At 55.5% G+C, this 19,028-nt stretch overlaps 3 protein-coding genes and 1 long non-coding RNA gene across 7 annotated transcripts in view; 2 read left to right on the forward strand and 2 right to left on the reverse strand.

Annotated features, from left to right (window-relative positions):
* The window catches only part of PPIL6 (peptidylprolyl isomerase like 6), a 32,057-nt gene extending 28,139 nt beyond the window's left edge, over positions 1–3,918 (reverse strand). Inside the window, exon 1 of one of the 2 annotated variants that reach the window (XM_045544161.1) lies at positions 3,737–3,901. In XM_045544161.1, the coding sequence (XP_045400117.1) occupies positions 3,737–3,871 (135 nt within the window). In that variant the 5' untranslated portion in view covers positions 3,872–3,901. Of the gene's footprint in view, positions 1–3,736 lie in introns of both variants that reach the window. The other variant, XM_045544160.1, reaches the window with a different exon arrangement.
* LOC123633153 overlaps positions 1–4,126 on the forward strand; it is a 35,656-nt gene extending 31,530 nt beyond the window's left edge. Inside the window, exons 2-3 of the long non-coding RNA XR_006733555.1 lie at positions 3,515–3,645; positions 3,742–4,126. This is a non-coding gene — a long non-coding RNA (uncharacterized LOC123633153). The remainder of the gene's footprint in view (positions 1–3,514; positions 3,646–3,741) is intronic.
* Positions 4,127–4,316: 190 nt separating this feature from the next.
* SMPD2 (sphingomyelin phosphodiesterase 2) lies at positions 4,317–7,152 on the forward strand. The gene is made up of 10 exons (XM_045544159.1): positions 4,317–4,453; positions 4,654–4,750; positions 4,866–4,942; positions 5,236–5,329; positions 5,472–5,561; positions 5,770–5,852; positions 5,980–6,112; positions 6,205–6,309; positions 6,500–6,653; positions 6,749–7,152. Exons 1-10 carry the CDS (start codon positions 4,404–4,406, stop codon positions 7,135–7,137), a joined length of 1,272 nt encoding a protein of 423 aa, XP_045400115.1. The 5' UTR covers positions 4,317–4,403; the 3' UTR covers positions 7,138–7,152.
* Positions 7,125–18,322, reverse strand: MICAL1 (microtubule associated monooxygenase, calponin and LIM domain containing 1). Of its 3 annotated transcripts, none has more exons than XM_045544158.1 (25): positions 18,219–18,322; positions 16,370–16,689; positions 16,068–16,275; positions 15,712–15,816; positions 15,263–15,367; positions 14,998–15,153; positions 14,335–14,435; positions 13,373–13,630; positions 13,033–13,148; positions 12,714–12,840; positions 12,457–12,538; positions 11,797–11,944; positions 11,175–11,365; positions 10,940–11,028; positions 10,768–10,809; positions 10,432–10,515; positions 10,148–10,304; positions 9,765–9,841; positions 9,215–9,491; positions 8,980–9,080; positions 8,591–8,704; positions 8,371–8,464; positions 8,022–8,121; positions 7,851–7,924; positions 7,125–7,510 (listed from the first exon to the last, which is right to left on the reverse strand). In XM_045544158.1, the coding sequence occupies exons 2-25, from the start codon at positions 16,625–16,627 to the stop codon at positions 7,362–7,364; spliced, it is 3,213 nt and encodes a 1,070-aa protein (XP_045400114.1). In that variant the 5' UTR covers positions 16,628–16,689; positions 18,219–18,322; the 3' UTR covers positions 7,125–7,361. The 3 variants fall into 3 exon arrangements, with proteins under 3 accessions (XP_045400114.1, XP_045400113.1, XP_045400112.1); XM_045544157.1 differs by having other exon boundaries at positions 16,370–16,686; positions 18,219–18,302; XM_045544156.1 differs by lacking the exon at positions 18,219–18,322 and having other exon boundaries at positions 16,370–17,497.
* Positions 18,323–19,028: the final 706 nt, after the last annotated feature.

Consider the following 19,028-nt stretch of genomic DNA (forward strand, 5'->3'; position numbering starts at 1 on the left):
CAATTTTTATGAGGACTCCAGAAGTTTTCCCCAACACACACCCCAGACACACAGTCTGATGCCCCTGGTTTGCTCCCTGAGGCCCCTGTGCTCACCTCCAAGTTGCTCCCCAGTCCACACTGGGGCTCCAGCCTAATTGTCTCCGAATTCTAGAGTATAAACTCCTTGAGGCTAAGAACTGTGTGTTAGGACAGACTTTTTCCCCAGTGAAAATAGAAAAAAAAAAAAAAAAAAAAGAACTATGTCTTAGTCCTCCTATATTACCATCTGCCACAAAATTCGCCACATAGTAGACCATCCACACATAGCAATTGAATAAACAAATGAATAAATAAATGAGTTTATGCCAGTACTTTTGTGATCTGCTATGTTCTTTTAGGACTAGTTTTTTCCCTAGGTTATACTCTTGATAAACCTCCGTGGATCTACAAATACTTTACTTGTAACTAAAATAAATGTTATTGCTTTAATTCACTGATTTATGGATATTGTGGTCACACCTCTTAGGAAAAAGAGAAATAAATACTAAATAAGTTTAGGTTGAGGTATTAAGTATGTTTTGATTTAATATATATTGTTTTGTCTGTAGGAATCAGAGAAAATTCTTACTGGTTAGCAACACTTGTCAAAAAAAAAGTTTTGGCTCTTGATATTAGTTATACTTTGCCTGCCTCTAAAGCAAGAGGAGGTAGTTGAGGCAACAGCAATTAGGGTTCACTTTTCGTGAGTGGGTTTGAGAAGTAGGTGGGCCAATAGAGAATAGTGACAACCAATGTAATTGGCACCATCTCTGGTAGGGACTGTGTTTGGAGGCCCTGCCGTGGTCTAAAAGAGGGCAATGGCCAGGCATGCTTCATCTGGGGTGAGTATTTCAAGGGAGGAGAAACGCCTGAATGCATCTTCCTTTGGGAACACTGAAGAAGACAGCAACAGCAATCGAGCCATTTCCTTCTTAAAGACTATTGTACCCACCCAGTAGATGACATGTCCTGTTTCTCAGTTCCAGTGTCTGTGTTCAGTTTGAGGGAATCCTGCAGGATGACTGCTATGTCTAACTGAGGAACCATCTACAATAACTAGTAAGCCTAATAGTTTTCAAATTAAACATATCATACTTTTTTCATAATTTAGTATTTGTTCTAGAATGGACTACATCCAAATTAAAACATATGCAGTACTTACTCTTTACAAATCTGTCTTTTTTTATTTTTTTAACTTTTAAAATTCTATTTGTTCACTGACATAGAATAATTATATCTATTTATGAGGTACATAGTGATGTCTAGATGCATATAATGGATAGTGCTTAGATCAGGGTAATTAGCATATCCATCATCTCAAACATTTGTCATTTCTTTGTGTTGGGAGCATTCAACACAAATCTAAATCTCTGTCAGGTAATCAGGCAGCTGAGATTGCTCACAAATTATCATCTTGGGAATATATTCAAATATCCTTTATTAAGATAGAACTAATTGAATTTTCATATTTGAGTAGAGCTAAAGTAGGCAAAAGTTCTTGTCTGCAGGTATCCCCCCCCCAAAAAAAAATAGGAAAAAAAATAAAATAGGCAAAAGCTTAAGAAAGGAAAAATTAACATTATTAATATAATAAAGATATTATTTCCTTGACCTGGTATCCATTACAGCAGGAGTTGGTGAACTGTGGCCATTGGGCCTAATCTGGCCCACTGCCTGTTTTTCTAAGGCCTGAAAGCAAGGAATAATTTTTAGATTTGTAAATGGTTGAAAAAAACTCAAAGGAATCATATTTCATGTCATGTAAAAATCATATGCAAGTTAAATTCAGAGTCCATAATAAAGTTTTATTAGAACACCATCATTCATTTACGTGTCTATGTCTGCTTTTGCAACACAAGGACAAAGTTGCATAGTTGTGACTGAGAGAGCTTATGGCTCAGAAGACCTAATATATTTACCACTTGGACTTTACAGAAAAAAAATTGCCAGCACCTTTTCTACAGTGTGGATTAGGCACAGAAAACATGTGCCTTGAAAAAGGAGCTAACAAGAAAAAAAATCCCTGAAACTCATTAAATACATTAACTTTGTAATTAAATTTATGGCCATAAACTTTGGCCATAAAACGTTGCTGATCCCATCAGCCCAGGCAACACAGTCTACAATTTCTGCTTCTTTTGATGTTCCATGTATTATTTTCACAGACTTCTGATCACTTGTTTTCTTCACCTTGATGTAAACTTTACCTATGTTGCAAATTAATTACTTTCTTGATTTGACATAATTACAAACTTTTCTCTGAGGACTCTGGAGCAGGCAAGAAGGTAGGGATTTCTTAAGATGTCTTCTGTTTGGGAACATTTTGTTGTTAAGTATCCAGCTGGGTACTTTGGGAGATACAAGCATGAATAAGGTATGGTCCTGAGGTCTAGTGAGGTTTTGGAGGAAAGCTTGGCATAGAAGCATTTCTGGAGCAAACCTCAAAGACATTCCAACATTTCATACATTTCTACATTTCTCCTGCATTCAGGTTGTAAGTGTGCTGTAGCATGACTGATCTGGCCAAATTTTTCCAGCTTTGAAACTTCAGGTGTTTTTCTTTTTATATCGTTCTGACTGTTTACAAAGAAATGATTCTCCAAAGCTGTGGTTCCCAACCCCAGGATGTCAGACTGGTATTGGTCTGTGGCCTATTAGGAACTGGACCACACACAGGAGGTGAGCGGTGGGCCAGCAGGGAAGCTTCACGTGTATTTACAGCCTCTCCCCATCGCTGACATCACCGCCTAAGCTCCGCCTCCTGTCAGATCAGCCCAGGCATTAGATTCTCATAGGACCTCAAACCCTACTGTAAACTGCACATGCGAGGGATCTAGTTTGCATCTCCTTATGAGACTCTAATGCTGATAATCTAAGGTGGAACTGAGGCAGTGATGCTAGCACTAGGGAGCGGCTGCAAATACAGATTATCATTAGCAGAGAGGTTTGACTGCACAATAAATGTGATGCACTTGAATCATCCTGAAACCACCTGTGCGACCCCCCTCGCCGGGTCCGTGAAAAAATTGTCTGCCATGAAATCAATCCCTGGTGCCATAAAGGTTGGGGATCGCTGCTCCAAAGCACTTGTGGGCCATTTATTAAATCTCTGAGGCATCTAAGACTGCTATATAAAATTTAAAGAAAAGAACCTTAATGAATAGATTTCAAAATCACTTGAGGAGGAGGCTTTCAAAAGTCAGCTAGTTATATAGCAACACTTTGCCCTAATCATTTTTTCATAAATTTTAAAATCTGTAATTCAATAAAAAATTGAAGGCTGGGCGCAGTGGCTCACGCCTGTAATCCTAGCACTTTGGGAGGCCAAGGATTTCAAGACCAGTCTGGGCAACATAGGGAGACCTTGTCTCTGGGAAAAAAAAAAAAAGAAAGGAAGGAAGAAAAATAAAAGTTGATGTACAATAAATTTTGCGGATACGTGTGTGGGGGATACTTTTTTTCTCAGCGAGGTTCTGCATTCTTCCTTCACCCAGATCTCCCTTTAGAGGTCGCCCTTCTCGAAGTCGGACGTCCGTCCTGGACCCGCACTTGTCCCTACACTCCCCTCGCTGTCATCCCGACTGAGCCTGCCCACCCACGACTCGTCAGTCCCCTGCTCTGCGAGGTAAAACACCGACCCCTGCCACCAGCAGGAGGCGCCGGGCGCGCAGTCCACGCAGCTGAGACGTCCGCCCTTGTGGTTTCTTTGCCATTACCTCAGCTGTACTCTTCGCCATCTGAAAGCTGGAGCTTTTGAAGAGCCCCACCACCTTCACCTGCAGCGGCTGCTCGGGCGGAGACCCCGACTCGCACTGGGCAGGCCTGGGCCGGCGCGGCGCCGGGCTCGCCATGGCGGCGCTCGGGGATGCCGCGGAGCACAAACACTGCGCGCCGCCAAGGCAACCGCGCGGCCCCGCCCCCGCCGCTCTCAGGGGGCGGGGCAGGGGGCGGGGCGCAGGGCTGCTGGCGTCCGCGGGGCCTTTCCTCAATTTCGCGCCTGAATTTCCTGCCTGTTGCTGGTGAGACCCGCAAGGGGCCGGCCTGGGACCAGCTTCTGGGACAAGAAACGGGAAGCCTCTCGTCCGGGCGCCCTCTTGGGAACCCCAAGGTCCCCGCGCGCGCCCCTTGCCAATCCGTCGGCGCCCGGATTTCGCAGCGGATCGCTTTTCCGGATTGGCAGGCAGCCAGATCCGGGCCGGCGGGCCCGTTGCCGGAGTAACGCGGAGGTCAGGCGGGGTCTGAGCCGCGCGGGCCTAGGGGCCGCGGCCTTCTGGGCAGCGCGAGGGCGGGGCCGACACCTGTGCGCGCCGCTGGGGGAGGAGGAGCCGCGGGTCTGCCCTCTTCCTTTTCCTCGCCGTCCCGCGTCCCCGGAGCACTCCCGCCATGAAGCCCAACTTCTCTTTGCGACTGAGGCTCTTCAACCTCAACTTCTGGTGAGTGTGTCCGCGGAGTGTGGCCTTGGGGCCACCTTCCCATTCGCAGCCACACAGGCTTCCTCACAGCCTGGCCACGGCCCCATCCTGCCCTACGATCTCGGGTGCAGGAGGAACCCAAACCTCCAAAGTCCAGTTTTGGCCCCAGCTCCGGTGGTGCCAGCAGTCACCTCCCCTGGTCCTGTCCTCCCCTTCCTTAGGGGTATTCCCTATCTGAGCAAGCACCGGGCCGACCGCATAAAGCGTCTGGGAGACTTTCTGAACGTGGAGAGCTTCGACCTGGTTCTCCTGGAGGAGGTGATGTTGTGCGGCACTGGTGCGGAACCCAGGCTGGGAGGAGGGCAGCTGGGGCGCAGGAGAAGACCTTCCTCCTGGGGGGAAAGCCAGGCAGGCATCCTCACTCCTCCCTCAGGTGTGGAGTGAGCAGGACTTCCAGTACCTGCGACAGAAGCTGTCGCCCACTTACCCGGCTGCACACTACTTCAGGAGGTGAGGAGCCCGCTGGCCTGAAGCCTGTTCTCAGACCTGGGGGATCTTGGCTCTGCCGGCCCTTACCTATCCTGCCTGCACCCTGCTCCCTCTCCCAGCTTTTTCTCTCTCTGGGCGTGGGTAAGGGGAGGGGGAACCAAGAAGATCCTCCCTGATCTTTCCTATTGCATCAGCCTTATTCCTAGAAGTAGAGAAAGAAAAAAGTGCTGATCAGAGCTGGAAGACAGGGGAGGGGAAGAGGGCCGGGTGTCTCTCCCTGCTTTTCTGGTTATTAAGCAGGGCTTGGCTTTCAGCGGAGTCATTGGCAGTGGCCTCTGTGTCTTCTCCAAACACCCAATCCAGGAACTCACCCAGCACGTCTACTCCCTCAATGGCTACCCCTACATGGTAAGCTTGACCTCTGACCTCTTCTACCTCCCTTCCCCACCCCCACTAACACAAGGTGGAGGAGGCAACCATCCTGCGGCTGCAGGGGATGGGCAGAAAGAGGGTGGCTGTGTCCTAAGTTCTTGCCTCCTCCTGCTTCCAGATCCATCATGGTGACTGGTTCTGTGGGAAGGCCGTGGGGCTGCTGGTGCTCCATCTAAGTGGACTGGTGCTCAATACCTACGTGACCCATGTGAGTGAAGCCAGCAGTGCTTAGGGCTGGGATGCAGGGGTGGTACTCCTCTAGTTCTGCTGCCTGGGCATGAGGTGTGGGGGCGGGATCTCCTAAGGTTCGCCCATTCTATACCAAACACTGTGCCAAGTGACAGACACAAGCTTGATTTAGGCCTGCTTCTGGGACTCTCAGTCTTATCTACTATAATCTCATCTATTCTGCTCAGCTCCATGCCGAGTATAATCGACAGAAGGACATCTACCTCGCACATCGTGTGGCCCAAGCTTGGGAACTGGCCCAGTTCATCCAGTGTGTGAGCCTGGGCTTGACAGGGGAAGTGGGCTGGGGTCCAGGGACTGAGGGGTGGCCAAGGCCCCATTTATAGGGCAGTGCTGGTGAGGGAAGAATTCCTGCCTTACCAACCTGGCTCCCCCAGCCACACATCCAAGAATGCAGATGTGGTTCTGTTGTGTGGGGACCTCAACATGCACCCAGAAGACCTGGGCTGCTGCCTGCTGAAGGAGTGGACTGGGCTACGTGATGCCTACCTTGAGACCCGGGACTTTAAGGTGGGGACCTGCCTGATTATCTCCCCACCTGCATCCCCAGATTGTCCCCCCCCCCACCTTCCCCACATCTTACCAGAAACCAACTCTTTTAGGGCTGTGAGGAAGGCAATACGATGGTACCTCAGAATTGCTATGTCACCCAGCAGGAGCTGGAGCCTTTTCCCTTTGGTATTCGCATTGACTATGTGCTTTATAAGGTCAGCCTCCTCCCCCTAACATGCCTTCACTCACTGTGTCTCTTTCTTCTGCACCAGCCCGTGCTGATCCTTTGTTCAATTAGTCTAGCCTTGGGCCACCACTGATGGCCAGAGAATGGGATAGCTGAGAGCTGGTTCTCTGCAAAGAGGCCCTCATATATAAGCTTCCTCTGACCCTTACTTTTCTTAGACAATTTCTGGATTCTACATGTCCTGTAAGACTCTGGAAACCACTACAGGCCATGACCCTCACAGAGGCACCCCCCTCTCTGATCACGAGGCCCTGATGGCTACTCTGTATGTGAGGCACAGCGCCCCCCAGCAAAACCCAAGCCCTATCCACAGTAAGTCGTCCCCACCCTTTCCCTTGGCCCTTCCCTACCTCAAGGGAGCCGCCTCCACCGACGTTCTGCCGCCCCGCTGCCCTGCCTTGTTCTAGGACCAGCAGAGAGGTCACTGTTGATCAGTGTGCTAAGGGAGGCCTGGACAGAGCTGGGTCTGGGCATGGCTCAAGCTCGCTGGTGGGCGACCTTCAGTGGCTACGTGATTGGTCTGGGGCTGCTTCTCCTGGCATTGCTGTGTATCCTGGCAGCTGGAGGAGGGGCCTGGGAAGCTGCCATACTGCTCTGGACCCCCAGTGTAGGACTGGTGCTGGGGGGAGGTGCGGTCTATCTCTTCCACATGCAGGAGGCCAAGGGCTTATATAGAGCCCAGGCTGAGCTCCAGCATGTGTTGGGAAGAGCAAGAGAAGCACAGGATCTGGGGCTAGAGCCTCAGCCAGCCCCACTCCTAGGGCAGCAAGAAGGAGACAGAGCTGAGGAACAATAAAGCTTGACTCTTTAATGGCTCTGCCTTTTTCTTTTACGTAGAGGCAGTGATGGGAGCCAAAGGTCAGTGTGATCAGCACACTTTAGACCTTAAGGCTCCTACAACGTCTTCTGCCTTCCCTGCCCACCTCCCACTTCCCACCTGCAGGCAGCCTAAGCCTTGTTTACGACAGAAACATTTTAATTGTAAACAGTGAGGCCCTCTCCCAGGCAGCCCATCTTCTTCTAGCCCTGGGCCCCAGTCCCCGAGGCCAGCTCACTGAGCCTGCGCTCTTCCTGGAAGCGAATGAGGGCATCTCGCTGGTTCACCACCTCCACCAGTTTCCTCAGGACCTGGTCCTCAGCCTGCTGATCGGCAGCGGTCTTTAGTGTTTCTGAAGGGAGTAGATGAAACTTAGAGAAGAGGGAACTGGGCAGGGAGGCAGGAGAGGCACAACCTAATCCCTGCCTGTGTGATTTCTATAACCCAGGCTTTGTTTCTTAATCTGCAAAATTAGGTGCTTTGTCAATACCAGTGGTTTTCTGGCATTATCTAGAAGCAGCACCATTTTTGAAGGAAATCTTTTATAAAAGCCTGTTGTGCAGCTCTCATTGAACTGAAGGGAGAGTAGGGCTTTGGAGCCCCATCCACATTGCTTGATGAGTATCTGAGATCATGAGACTTGTGCAGCACCAGCTGTGGGATATGTCTGCCTCTCCCCTCATCACACCTACCTTCCCGGTTCATGTAGCCGCGGAGCTCCTGGTCCAGCTGCCACTGCTTCTCCTCCAGGTTCAGCTCCTGTACCCTGTGGAGGTCAGGGTTTGAAGAGGCACACCTGTTCAGGATACACAAGGGGCTGGGGCCTGGCTCAGGAGCCACTGTCACCATTCCCCACTCCTTACGTGATCATGAGCTCAGCCTCCTCAGCCACCAAGCCGTTTTTCTTCTGAACAAGCTGTAGCAGCTGTTCTACCCACAGTTCCTTTTGCTGTTCTGGGGAACCTGATAAGAAGGAAGATGGGTAGAGGGTGGTCAGGAGGCCTCCAGCCAGGGCCACAGGAGTCATGGGCTTAGGGGCAACAGGATCTGGGGAAAGAAGGGTGTTATGGGTGTGAGTGTCAGAGAGCTGTGTGGCACGGCCACTGGGCCTGCTGTGGGCCGTAGCCCGCTGGTTGGAGGGATGGCTGGGCGCTAAACACAGTGCTAGGAGGCAGAGGGGTGTCCCAGCTTGTCCCTCCCGTCTTCACTCACTACTCTGGCTCCTCAGGGCCTGTTCCAGCTTCACGCCCTCAGCCTCCAGTTCCCTCAGAGCAGCATCAATCTCATTTAGTCGCAGCTGGATGGCCTGAGGAGTACAAGACAGGAGACCCAGGAGGTTCTGGACTGCTCAAGAACAGAGCACTGGAGGAGCTCTGACTCCAGTCTCTGAACTCCGACCCCATCAAAACTTCCAGGAACCCCTGGGCCTCACCTGGGCCTTGCAGAACCTCTTCATCTCCTCTTCCTTAGCACGGCGCAGCAGAGTCCGACGCCATGTTGGGTACTTATTCATGGTGCCTGAGGTCTTGGCGAAGGTTAGCAGGGCCTATGGGAGGGTGAGGCAATTAGCTGTAGGGCCTGGCCCCTCTGGTGGATAGGAGTGGCAGAAGCTCTGTTTGGAAAGGCAGGTGAGAACCTGGGGTGAAAGTGGGGTAAGTTCTGGTAGAAAAGATGGAAGCTTAGAGACAAGAAAGTCAGGCTGGGTGAGAGAAGGGTGCAGAGGATGGAGTGTGGCATGGGTTCCTCCTGTGTGGGGTGGAGAGTATTTAGTGGATGCGTGTGGGCTGGGGCAGAGTAGGTGGCCAGCTTCTACCCACTCACCTGTTCCACGTTTGAATCCAAAGGCACATCTTCCTCCCCTTCGTCTTCTTCTTCTTCTTCACTGGAACAAGGACTCTCTTCCTCCTCCATGGCCACAAGAACTGAGCCAGGGAGAAGCAGACAGGGCATGAGATACACACTTCCCTTTCTAGTCTTCAGAATTCCACTTGTGGGAATCCCATTCTCCTGCCCCATCGCCAGCCTGAGTCAGCACAGGTGTGGGGAAAACAGTTACCTTGAGGTGTCTGGACTGGCATGCCCCAACCCACAAAGCTGCCCTCCAGGGCCTGGCGGGCCAAGGCAGAGCAGCTGCGGGGGGGCTTGGGTGGCGGCTCCATTTCCTCATCAGGGGTAAGGTTGAGGGTGGACAACCGCTGGCGTTCCGGGCTGGGGAGGCGGATCAACCGACGGGTGGGCTGGCTGGGGCTTGGAACAGGAGTGGCCTCCTCCTGCGAGGCTCTGTGAGTTGAGGGGCCTGGTGGCATATTAATCTCACCTGGTGTAGGAAGCTCCTGGAAAAGCCACCATGTGTCTGGTCAATGACCTGCCCCGTGTGGGGTTGAGGCCACTCCTTTGGAGCAAATGTGGGTCATGGCACTCACTCACTTAGCACCATTTACTGAGCAGCGTCAGGCAGTGTTCTGGGTAGTTGAGATACAGCAATAGTAAAACAGACATCCCTGCCTTCGTGGGGCTTACATTCTAGTGGAGGGCAATGTGCTGGGTTAGAGAGACCCCTTTCCTCTTCCCATGCCCCAACACGCACACACCATCACAGTTTTTACCAGACTCCGAGGGCCTCCGTCGCTGCCATCCTCTTTGTGGTCTGGCTGGGGCAGGTGCTGGAGGCAGTAGAAACGTCCTGGGAAGGGTGGAGAGGGGGAGGAGGCATCAGGTGTAGGCAGCCCAATGCCCAGCCAATCAGGGAAGGTGGGGGCAACACGACTGGCCCTCAGAAGGTAATTTCTGCCAGCTTCCTGGTTCCTTAGATCCTCTCATCTGGAGCTTTGGAGGGGACAGAAGACCCTGCGCTCAGGGGAAGAAAGTGCCATCTTGAACCCATTTCCACCTTGTGCCCAGCACCCTGTCCTCCTCTCCCCTCAAGCTCTTTGTCCCCCAGGCAGGGCCAGGCCCAAAGTCTCCTTAGAGGTCTCCCAGGCTCACTCACCATCTCCTGGGTGCCGCCCATAGCCACTTGGCCACAGTGTGGCCTCACAGGTATGGCAACGGAAGCAGCTCCGGTGGAAGAAATGGCCATCGACACAGAGGCGTTCTAGGATATAGAGGTGTTCCCCACAAAGTGCACACAGGTCCCCAGCACCAGCCTGCATGGACGCCCCCCCCAGGACACAGGGTTAGTGCAGCCAAAGCCAGCTACAAAGTTCTTCCCTTCCTTTAAACACCCTTTCCCTTACCTCCCCAGGTCTCTGCTCACAGAGCCCTGGCTCTTACCTCCTGGTGTTGAGACGGGGGTGTCAGGGGTGCACCAGGCTCAGGGACAGGTGGCTCCTCAGTATTTGGGGTCTCGGCCTCTACCTAAGAAGGTTAAGTGCTCAGGCTGGGAGGGTGGAGGGGCAGGATCAGCTGGGAGTGGACATGTGCAGATGCACAGAAAGGGCTAGAAAGGAAGATGAGGAAGCCTGGGCAGGGAGGCAGATGGGATATTACAGGACCTGGGGTGGGGAGCAGGACATGGGGGGCAGGACACAGGTAAGTTAGTACCCGGGGAAGGGGAAGAAGGGGAAGAGAACAGGCAGAGGGGACTGTCCAGCCCCTGCCTGCATTTACCTCCAAGCGAGGCTTCTTGCCACCAGCATCCTCCCCATTTTCCTGCAACAAGTCCTACAACTCTGAGCATGAGGCTTTGAGCCACCAGTGCCCCCTTCCCTCTTTCTGAATCACCCCAGGGACCTCCACTGGGCACCCCCTGCCTAGCCCCAACCCTGCCCAGACTTTCCACCTTGGCCCGGGTCCGTTGCAGGGTCCTCTGAAGTTTCCCAAGGAACAATACAGCACTGGAGGTCCCCGGAGAGGCTTGGGCAGCAGGCCCTGCAGGGAGAGTCAGGGTAGGGGGGGGGCCAATACTGTACCCCCGGAACAGACCCTTTTCCCAGGCTGGCCCTCAGAAGACACCTTCTTCTCTCTCACACACTCTCCTCCCTACCCCTGTCCCACATGCCCACCCCCCAGGTCACCTGGGCCATGGAGTGTACTCTTGAAGGCACTGTGGAAGTGGCTGAGGTAGGCGATGAGGCCCAGTGGGTCACTCCCTGCCACCACTGCCTGTGCAGATACCACTGGCGTGATGCCCAGCTCGTGCTCTGCCACCTTCAGTGCCCAAGCAGTGGCTTCCAGAGCCCCCATGCCCTGCAGCTCTGAGGGTTCCCTGTGGGGAGCCGTGGAGAGAAGCCAATGGGAGACAAGAACCTGGCCTATTGAGGGGAGGAGAGGTGGAGACAGCAGGAGGGGAGGACAGCAAGCAGGGGCGGGGGTCCCATAGGGAGGAGGGGACATGAAAATCTGTTTGTTGTCTCTGCTACCCGCCCAGCCAAATGACAACTGCTTCTGCCTGGGGACCCTCTACATTCACGAAGCTCTCCCCTATCAGCATGCGTTAGATTCTCACAAGACTCTGGGGCAGAGGCAGGCAGGAATACTGTTTGTAGGGAGGCAAAGTGACAGGCAGAAGTGGTGGAGCTAGGACTCAACTGGATGTGCCAACTCCTGCACAGCGATGCCCCACCATGACACAGAGGGAGGGCAGCAGCATGAGAGAGAGTATGTCCGCCAGCGACCCCATGCTGATCCCAAACTCACAGCAGGCCGGGCTGCAGCCGGTGCACCAGGGCACACAGAGCTAGCCCGTCAGCCCAGGAGGAAGACAGGTCGGTGACATGGACTCCTGGGTACCCGGCTGTCTGTTCCTGGCACCAGCGGAGCAGCTCCTCCTGGGTGCCCGCCGACCCTGGGAGAGAAGGTGTGCTGTGCCCGAGGCCTCCCTGCCTCACCCATGGCTCACAGGGAGCCCAGCTGCTGAGGGTGGGGGGCTTGTCGGGGAGGAGGAGTCAGGGCGCCAGCCCAAAACTCACTGTCAGTACCTCCATCCTAGTGCTCTCATTTTCAAAAATCCCTTTTTGGAATAACATGGAGGAATAAATACAGTGAAATCACTACTGGCCACACACAGGACAGCCAGTCACGGAAGGGGGCGTGGGGGTTGCAGGGCAGGAAGGGGTTGGCAGTACCGCTGCTGCTGTAGCGGTGGTTCAGATACAGAAACACATCCACGCGGACCCACGAACAGCTGCTGCTGAGTGCCCGCTGCCCCTGCACCCCTCCCTCCGGCAGGCCCCAGAGCCCCCACCGTCCCAGCAGCGAGTGCTCCTGTCCCCAGGCCGCAGCCGCTCTGATGGGTGCTGCCTGGGCCCCACTGTTGGTAGACATTTTGCCCATCCCCTTGGAGGAAAGCTGGCTCACCAGCGGCTGGTCTCCCCGTGTCTGTCTTGTCACTCTTCTTCCGCACAGGCTCCTTGGCCAGCATGTCGTACAGGTCACGTACCTAAGGCAGGCTCTCTCAGGTCTCAAGGCAGGCTGACCTCACAGCCCCTCAGTCCCAGGATGGAGGGTCTGCTGGGGGTAGGGCTGACCCCGAGGAGTAGTGACTGTGCAGGGAAGGCCTGACCTGGGGGAAGGGGGCTGACCTGGGAAGTCTGTGGGGGTGCCAGGGGTCTGACCTGATTGGGGGTCACGGCCCGGAGGTTCAGGTTGGGGTAGCGGGTGGCTGGGTCCAGCCCATACTGGGCCACATTGCGATGCATGTTTTCCGGGGATGTCTGTGACAGAAGCTGGTACAGGCTCTCACTGAGGGGATGGAGGTGGGGGCCATGGCCATGAGTTGGAGGGCACCTGACAGCACCCACCCCTCAGGAACTGCCAGGCCTTTCTTTTATTCTCTCTTGTCCATGCCCCCATCTATTGACCCAGCACTCCTACCCCTCTTCCTGACCCTTGTCCCATATCCCACCCTGCCCAGACCCCCAACTCAGGCCTCACCGCTCAGCCAACACCTCTAGGGGCCCAGCGCCCTCTGCCCACCGCTTCACCATCCAGGCTGCATCAAAGGCTGCCAGGAAGCCCCGGGCCACTCCAGTGCCCAGGGGCCAGAAGGGCTGCAGAGTCAGAGGAACAGGAAACTGCTCAGTGAGAAGCCAACGGGAGCATCTCAAGCCCAGATGCCCTCCAAGGTCATTGCACAGGGGCCCATCTCCACACCAGGGAGCCTCTCACCTCCACCAAGCAGCCCATGGCCCCTCCCCCTCAACAAGCAGACCTTTTTTTATCCCCTCCTCCCTATTAGGTGGCTTGAAACCCTCATGCCTCCTGAACACCTCACCTCCACCAGGCAGTCCCCCACCAGTCCCAGCAGCAGGTGGGCGCCATGTTTCTCTTGCACACGAGCAGAACTTTCTGCCCGCATCATGCTTGTGAAGTCAAAGGCAGAGACGTCAGGCTGCCCGTGGGCATCTCGGGCGAACTCTAGTTTTCCAAGCTTGCCATGGGTGGCAAAGTCAGCAGCTGCCCGGGCAAAGCGCTGCAGAGCTTCGGGCACTACATTGGCACTGCCCAGCAGCCGATCAGTCTCCGGCCAGTCCTACATGGCCAACAGATCAGAACCTCTGAGAGCAGGGCCGATGCACCAGTCCCATGCCCTTGGGTGTAGAAGGTGCAGGTACTGAGGTCCAGAGAGGGAGGGGGCTGCCCCAGACTACACAGCAGTTGAAGGCTGAGCTGGAATTCTCAAAGCCTCTTCCTTAACATCCACCCTGCTGCTGGGGGTCCCAGGCTCTGCTCTGCCCATGAAGCCCAATATCATTACTGTCACTTGCCACTGAATTTCTCAGAGCCTCAGTTTGTCCATCATTTAGAGACAACACACCTAACTTACCAAGGTACTCATAAGAATTAGATGAGAAAATGCAAATTTAGCTCTCAACACAGTACCTAGCACAGAGTAGGCACTCAACTAGTTATTCATTCAGCAAATACATATTGGATGCTTACTATATATTAGGCAACATTCTAGGCACCAGGAATTATCAGCAAGCAAGAAACAGAGACAAAAATCTCTGCCCTCATGGACTTACATTTGTAGTATTTTGGCTGGTATAAGGTGTTTAGCCCAGAATATGATTCCTGTTGCCATGAAAATCCCAGGGGAGAAGAGCTCGCAGGGGTGGAGTTAATGCCAGGGGAGACGGGGGTCCCTCTCCACCCAGCGGTAAACTGTGTCCAGGCCTGGCCTCCACCTCCCCGTGCCCACTGTCCAGCCTCTCCCAGCCTGGGCCTAGGCCCCACCTGACGCAACACTCCCAGCCGCAGCAGGCACTGCTTCTTTGCTGTCATCACAAAATAGTGGGTGTCATCCTTGTAGTACACAATGTTTTCTAGATCAATGCCTGGGGGAACAAGGCAGGGGACAGGAGATATGCCTCCTCCAGATTATGCAGCACCTCTTCAAACACCCCAGCTGTGGCCTGACATCTGACAGCTGGGAGCCCCAGCTTAGACACGCAGAACCCCACAAGTCCTGGTGGCACAAAGGACCATCTGTCTGAGGCCCAGGAGGCCTGAGGGCTTGCAGCAAAGAGGGAAACATGGGTGGGACAGCAGCTGAGAGACCTGCACCACATGGTCACACGGCAGTGTGAAGCCAAAGTAAACACTGCGCATCTTCCTGAAGTGCCACTTTTGTTTTCAATTTACATTACTTTTATAGTAAATCATAAAGGAGCACAAAGCAAAAGTGAGAGATTCCAGGACTTTTCATGCTTGGTGGCCAAGTGGGGCTGGGCCCGTTTAATCCCTGGGGAGACAGGTTCTTTCTTTGCTGCTGAGACCACAAAGATGGGAAAGTTGAGATTCCTTGCACTGAGGGCAGGTCTGGAAGGGCGAGGTGGCAGCCAGCCCACCCACAGTCAGGAAAGGGGAGGGAAAACCCAGCAAGGGGAGGCCCTAGACCTGTGGCTTTGAGCAGGCTCTGGAAGAAGCTCTGGTTGTAGATCCTGGCCACGCCGCTGATCTCTGGCACCTGCGTCTCCTCCACGGTGCGCCTGTTCACAAAGTTGACTGTGATGCCAATAGCCAATTTGCCTCGCATTTCTCGAACTTTGAAGCCTAGAGGTGGGAGTAAATGGGTAGTGGCAGGAGAAGAGGGATATAACAGCCTAGAAAGGCCCAGAAGGAGCCAAACATGCTGGCTTCTTTGAGGGAAGGGATCACTCACCTTCAGGGACGAATTTACCTCCTGCAGCCGAGATGAGGACATCAAATTCATAGTTGACCAGCTGGGTGGGGGGGTTGGGCTGGAGCTGGGCACGCCAGCCACTCCCTGAGGCAGGGGTCACGAGAGGCACAAAGGTGTAGAAGTCAGAGGGGCCCCTACACTCCCAGGACAAGCCAGTGAAATAACTAAAATCAATGTGTTAAGGACTCTGTAGTTTAGAAAGCAATGATACACTGTCTATCAGATTACACCTTCACAGCATGAAAGGCAGGTAAGGAAGGAACTGTTACTCCCATTTTGCAAGTGTTCAACCTGAGGCTCAGAGTGGTTTGCCCAGGGCTGCACTGTTGGTAAGGGATTATCAGCTGACTCCCAGCCCCACCCTTTCCCAGGCGCTGGCCAAGATCTCCTTGGTGGGTGGGGATTCCTAGGAACACAGAAGTACTTACCCTTTCTGGGAGGGGGCTGGACGCCAGTGAAAGTGACACCCCAGTGAATTTCCACCCCCAGCAGTAATGCCACCTTCAGCAGAAGCAGCTGGAGCTGCCGGATGCCTAGAAGGAAGAGGACATTAGGAACAGGGAACCCAGGGCTGCACAGCCTCCCCAACCACCAGTGTGCGCCCGGTCAGAGCTGGAGAAGGTCTTAGAAATCACTCAGTCCAACTGCGGGCTTTACAGATGAGGGACCTGAGTCTTCAAGGTCACCTGGCTGATGTGAATCTTGTCCACTCTGACTCTCCCCGCACTGGCCTGTCTCTAGGGCCAGGCTCACCCGCCCCTCCAGGCCACCACATGGTGCTCACTGATGTGGTCCAGGGTGCCAGTGCAGAAGCGTCCATAGAACTTCTTGGCACCAAGTGCCCTCAGGTCATGGATGGTGAAGGGCCAGAGGTGGAGCACGTTGTGGCGGGAGAACTTGGTGCGCTTTTCCACCAGCACCACACGGGCCCCCAGGAGTGCCAGCTCCACAGCGGCCCGCAGCCCACAAGGTCCAGCACCCACCACCAGGCACTGTGAACACACAGGGGGATGGGGGTATGGCATCCCGTCCCCCTCCTCTGGCTCCCCCATTCCCCACGCCCCATCCCAGGCACCGCATATCCACCTTGGTGCTGGTGCAGGCCCGGCCCTGCTGGTAGACAGTCTGGCCTGCTCGCTTGTCCAGCTTGGCCCACAGTGACTTGGCGCTCCAGTAGTTGAGCTGAGCCTTGATCTTGTGGTACTGGGGCAGCCCCCCACCGGGCTCCAGCCCCAGGGCCCCACATAGTCCCTGGAAGCTGTTCAGCACATCCTGGCACAGCTGGGCCTGCAGGAAGCTCTCAAAGTGGGCATGTGCCGGGTTTGTGGAGGGGGGTGAAGCCATGGAGGCCTCCTGGGGCTCCCAGGGAGGGGAGCAGCTGGACAGCTGAGCAGAGGCAGTGGCTGCTGGAAAGAAGGAGGGAAGAGAAGGGGAGGAGGCCGGAGAAAGGAGGAAGGGAAAAGGAAGGGGAGGAAAAGAGAGCAGGCTTGTGTCCCCAGGGAGCTCCAGGTCCATCCCTGATTGGCTCTACTCCTCCCTCCCAGCCTACTCCCCTGCCTGGTGTGCTCCAGAGACAGCTGCTATCCTGTCCACACCAAGTGAAATTTACCAAATTTGGAAATGAAAAATCAGTAGTCCTGGGCACATAGGGCATATGGGAAGCCTTGGCAGCCTCCAGCTCAGCCTCCCTCTCCAGGGATCTCCAAGCCCTGAGGCAGGAATCCTTAGCCTGCCTTCCCCAGGCTCTGGAAGTAGTGTGTAGGGGAATCTCTCGGAAGTGGTGAGGGCAGGAGGAAGGCTTCCTTTGCATGTAGACAGGGACAGATAACTCCCACAACTCCAGCTGCTGGGCACACATACGGCCCCATCTCACCCCACACCTCCCAGGGGTGGGGGGCCCTCGATGGCCTCAGTGTCATGCTGGCTGTGGGATGTGTCTCCTGCCAAGGGCAAAGTTTTCCTCCTCAGCACTCGTGCTTGCCTCCTGATGACAGGGAAGACAGCCTCTGCCTAGGAAGGTTCCACTTCCCACCTCCACACTACTTCAGCAAGCAGCCAGAGGATGTTGCAACTTGACTGGGTAGCACAGGCCTGGGTCTATTTCTGACTCACTGTGGTCAAAACACTTCCTCTGCGAACTTGCCCTGCTCTAGGGGGCCTTGGGAAGAAGTGGGGGACCAGAGCAGCCGGTTTTCCCCTCCCACGTTCCTCTCACCCCAATCGACCCTGCACCCAACCCCGCCCCGCCCCGCCCCGCCCGCTGTGCGCCCTCCCAGGAATCTCCAGAGACAAGGCCCTTCTTTGTCCCCACCTCCTTCGCACCGGCCCCCACGCCACTTGAGGGGTGTCGGAGGGGCTTTCTCACGCTGGGACCGGAAGGGATCAGAGGATATGGAGGATGCGGCTGGCCATGGCAGAGTTAGGAGGGGTGGGTGGCCACAATGGGGACAGGCCCCTGGGGCTCTCCCCCGACACCCCGCTTCCCCCGCCCCAGGTGGCCAGCTGAGAGGCAGGAGACTAAAGCCGTCCGCCGCGGGTCACCTGGATGAGGGCGGACCGAACTTCAGAAAGGGCAAAGGTTCCTCCTGGGGTGGAGATGGGGGTGTGGAAGGAGGAAGACCTCGGTGAAGGGAGAGAAAGGGGCGACCCCGCCTGGAAGCGCCAGAACAAAGGATGTGCGAGGGGTGGGCGTTGGGAAACGATGGAGAGGGAGCCGGAGCGCTGGCGGCGGGGCGCGGGTTACCCAGCAGCCGGGACGGAAAAGTCCGGAGAGGGGCTGAGCAGGGCGGGGCGTGGGGGAGACCGGCCGGACCGGCCAAGCGTGGTTCCCGGGCGCCCGGGGCCGCATTTCCCCGGAAGCGCCGGCGCGCGCCTCCACCCTTTCCCGGCCCGGGCCGGCAGCGGGGCGCACAGCTGGCCCAGCCGCACGACTTACCGGGCGGCTCCGGGGCCGGGGGACCGCTTCCTGCCCGGCGGGGGCGGCGGAAGGGCCGAGCGCAAGCCCGGGATGCGGGGCGGCCTGCCGCGTGCGCCCGGCTCGGGTGTCCCGCGGGCTGTGGGCTCAGGCTCGGGGCGCGGGGCCCCGCCGAGGATTTAGTCGCACTTCATTAGCATGTCATTACCCCGCGATCTCCCCCCGCTAGGGACAGTCCCGGGCCCGCCCACGCCTGCAGGGTGGCGCTCTAGGGCGTGGCGCTTCTGACACCCCGTTCCGCTTGGGGGCCTCGGAGCTGGGGCGTCAAGGGCGCGGGGTGCCAGAGCGCGCACCCCCGGGCCAGGCGAGGACCACCCTCCCCGGCGCGGTACCAACTCCCGGCAGCCTCCGAGCGCCGGGCGAGAGGGCGGCTCGGTAGGGAGTTTGGAGAAGCTGGCGGGGCCGAGGGTGGCGCCAGAATGTCTGCGTTCTCTTCATCTCTCCCAGCCGGGGATCCACGGCCGGGGCGCCCCAGGATGGATCCAAGCGCCCGGTCGCCTCCCCTGCGACCGCTCTGCTCTCAGACCCGAGCCGAAGGCACAGGGCGCGGATTAAAGTCCTGGGAGCTCGGCAGTCTGCAACTTCCAAATGGGTGCGAGAAGTGGGGGGCAAGGGGATAGGGTGGGGGTACGTAGACCACTAGTAAGAGAGGGGGAAACGGGGTGTGTGTGTGGAAGAGTCGCAAGTCCCCCGTGTTCAAGAATGCCTTACAGTGAGGACCCACGGAACTGTCAGTGCTGAAAAGGGCTTGAAGAGACCTTTGGGATCAAC

This window comes from Lemur catta, chromosome 2 (genome assembly GCF_020740605.2).
Source record: "Lemur catta isolate mLemCat1 chromosome 2, mLemCat1.pri, whole genome shotgun sequence".
NCBI classification, from domain to species: domain Eukaryota; kingdom Metazoa; phylum Chordata; class Mammalia; order Primates; family Lemuridae; genus Lemur; species Lemur catta.

Excerpts from the sequence above, each read along its gene's own strand:
- SMPD2 (XM_045544159.1), top strand. The coding sequence starts at position 4,404 with ATGAAGCCCAACTTCTCTTTGCGACTGAGGCTCTTCAACCTCAACTTC. Across the intron at positions 5,330-5,471 it reads TCAATGGCTACCCCTACATG|ATCCATCATGGTGACTGGTT; the intron begins GTAAGCTTGACC and ends TCCTGCTTCCAG. Across the intron at positions 5,562-5,769 it reads TCAATACCTACGTGACCCAT|CTCCATGCCGAGTATAATCG; the intron begins GTGAGTGAAGCC and ends TATTCTGCTCAG.
- MICAL1 (XM_045544156.1), bottom strand. The coding sequence starts at position 16,798 with ATGGACCTGGAGCTCCCTGGGGACACAAGCCTGCTCTCTTTTCCTCCC. Across the intron at positions 11,366-11,796 it reads CGGCTGCAGCCCGGCCTGCT|GGAACCCTCAGAGCTGCAGG; the intron begins GTGAGTTTGGGA and ends GGCTCCCCACAG. Across the intron at positions 11,029-11,174 it reads GAGTACACTCCATGGCCCAG|GGCCTGCTGCCCAAGCCTCT; the intron begins GTGACCTGGGGG and ends CTCTCCCTGCAG.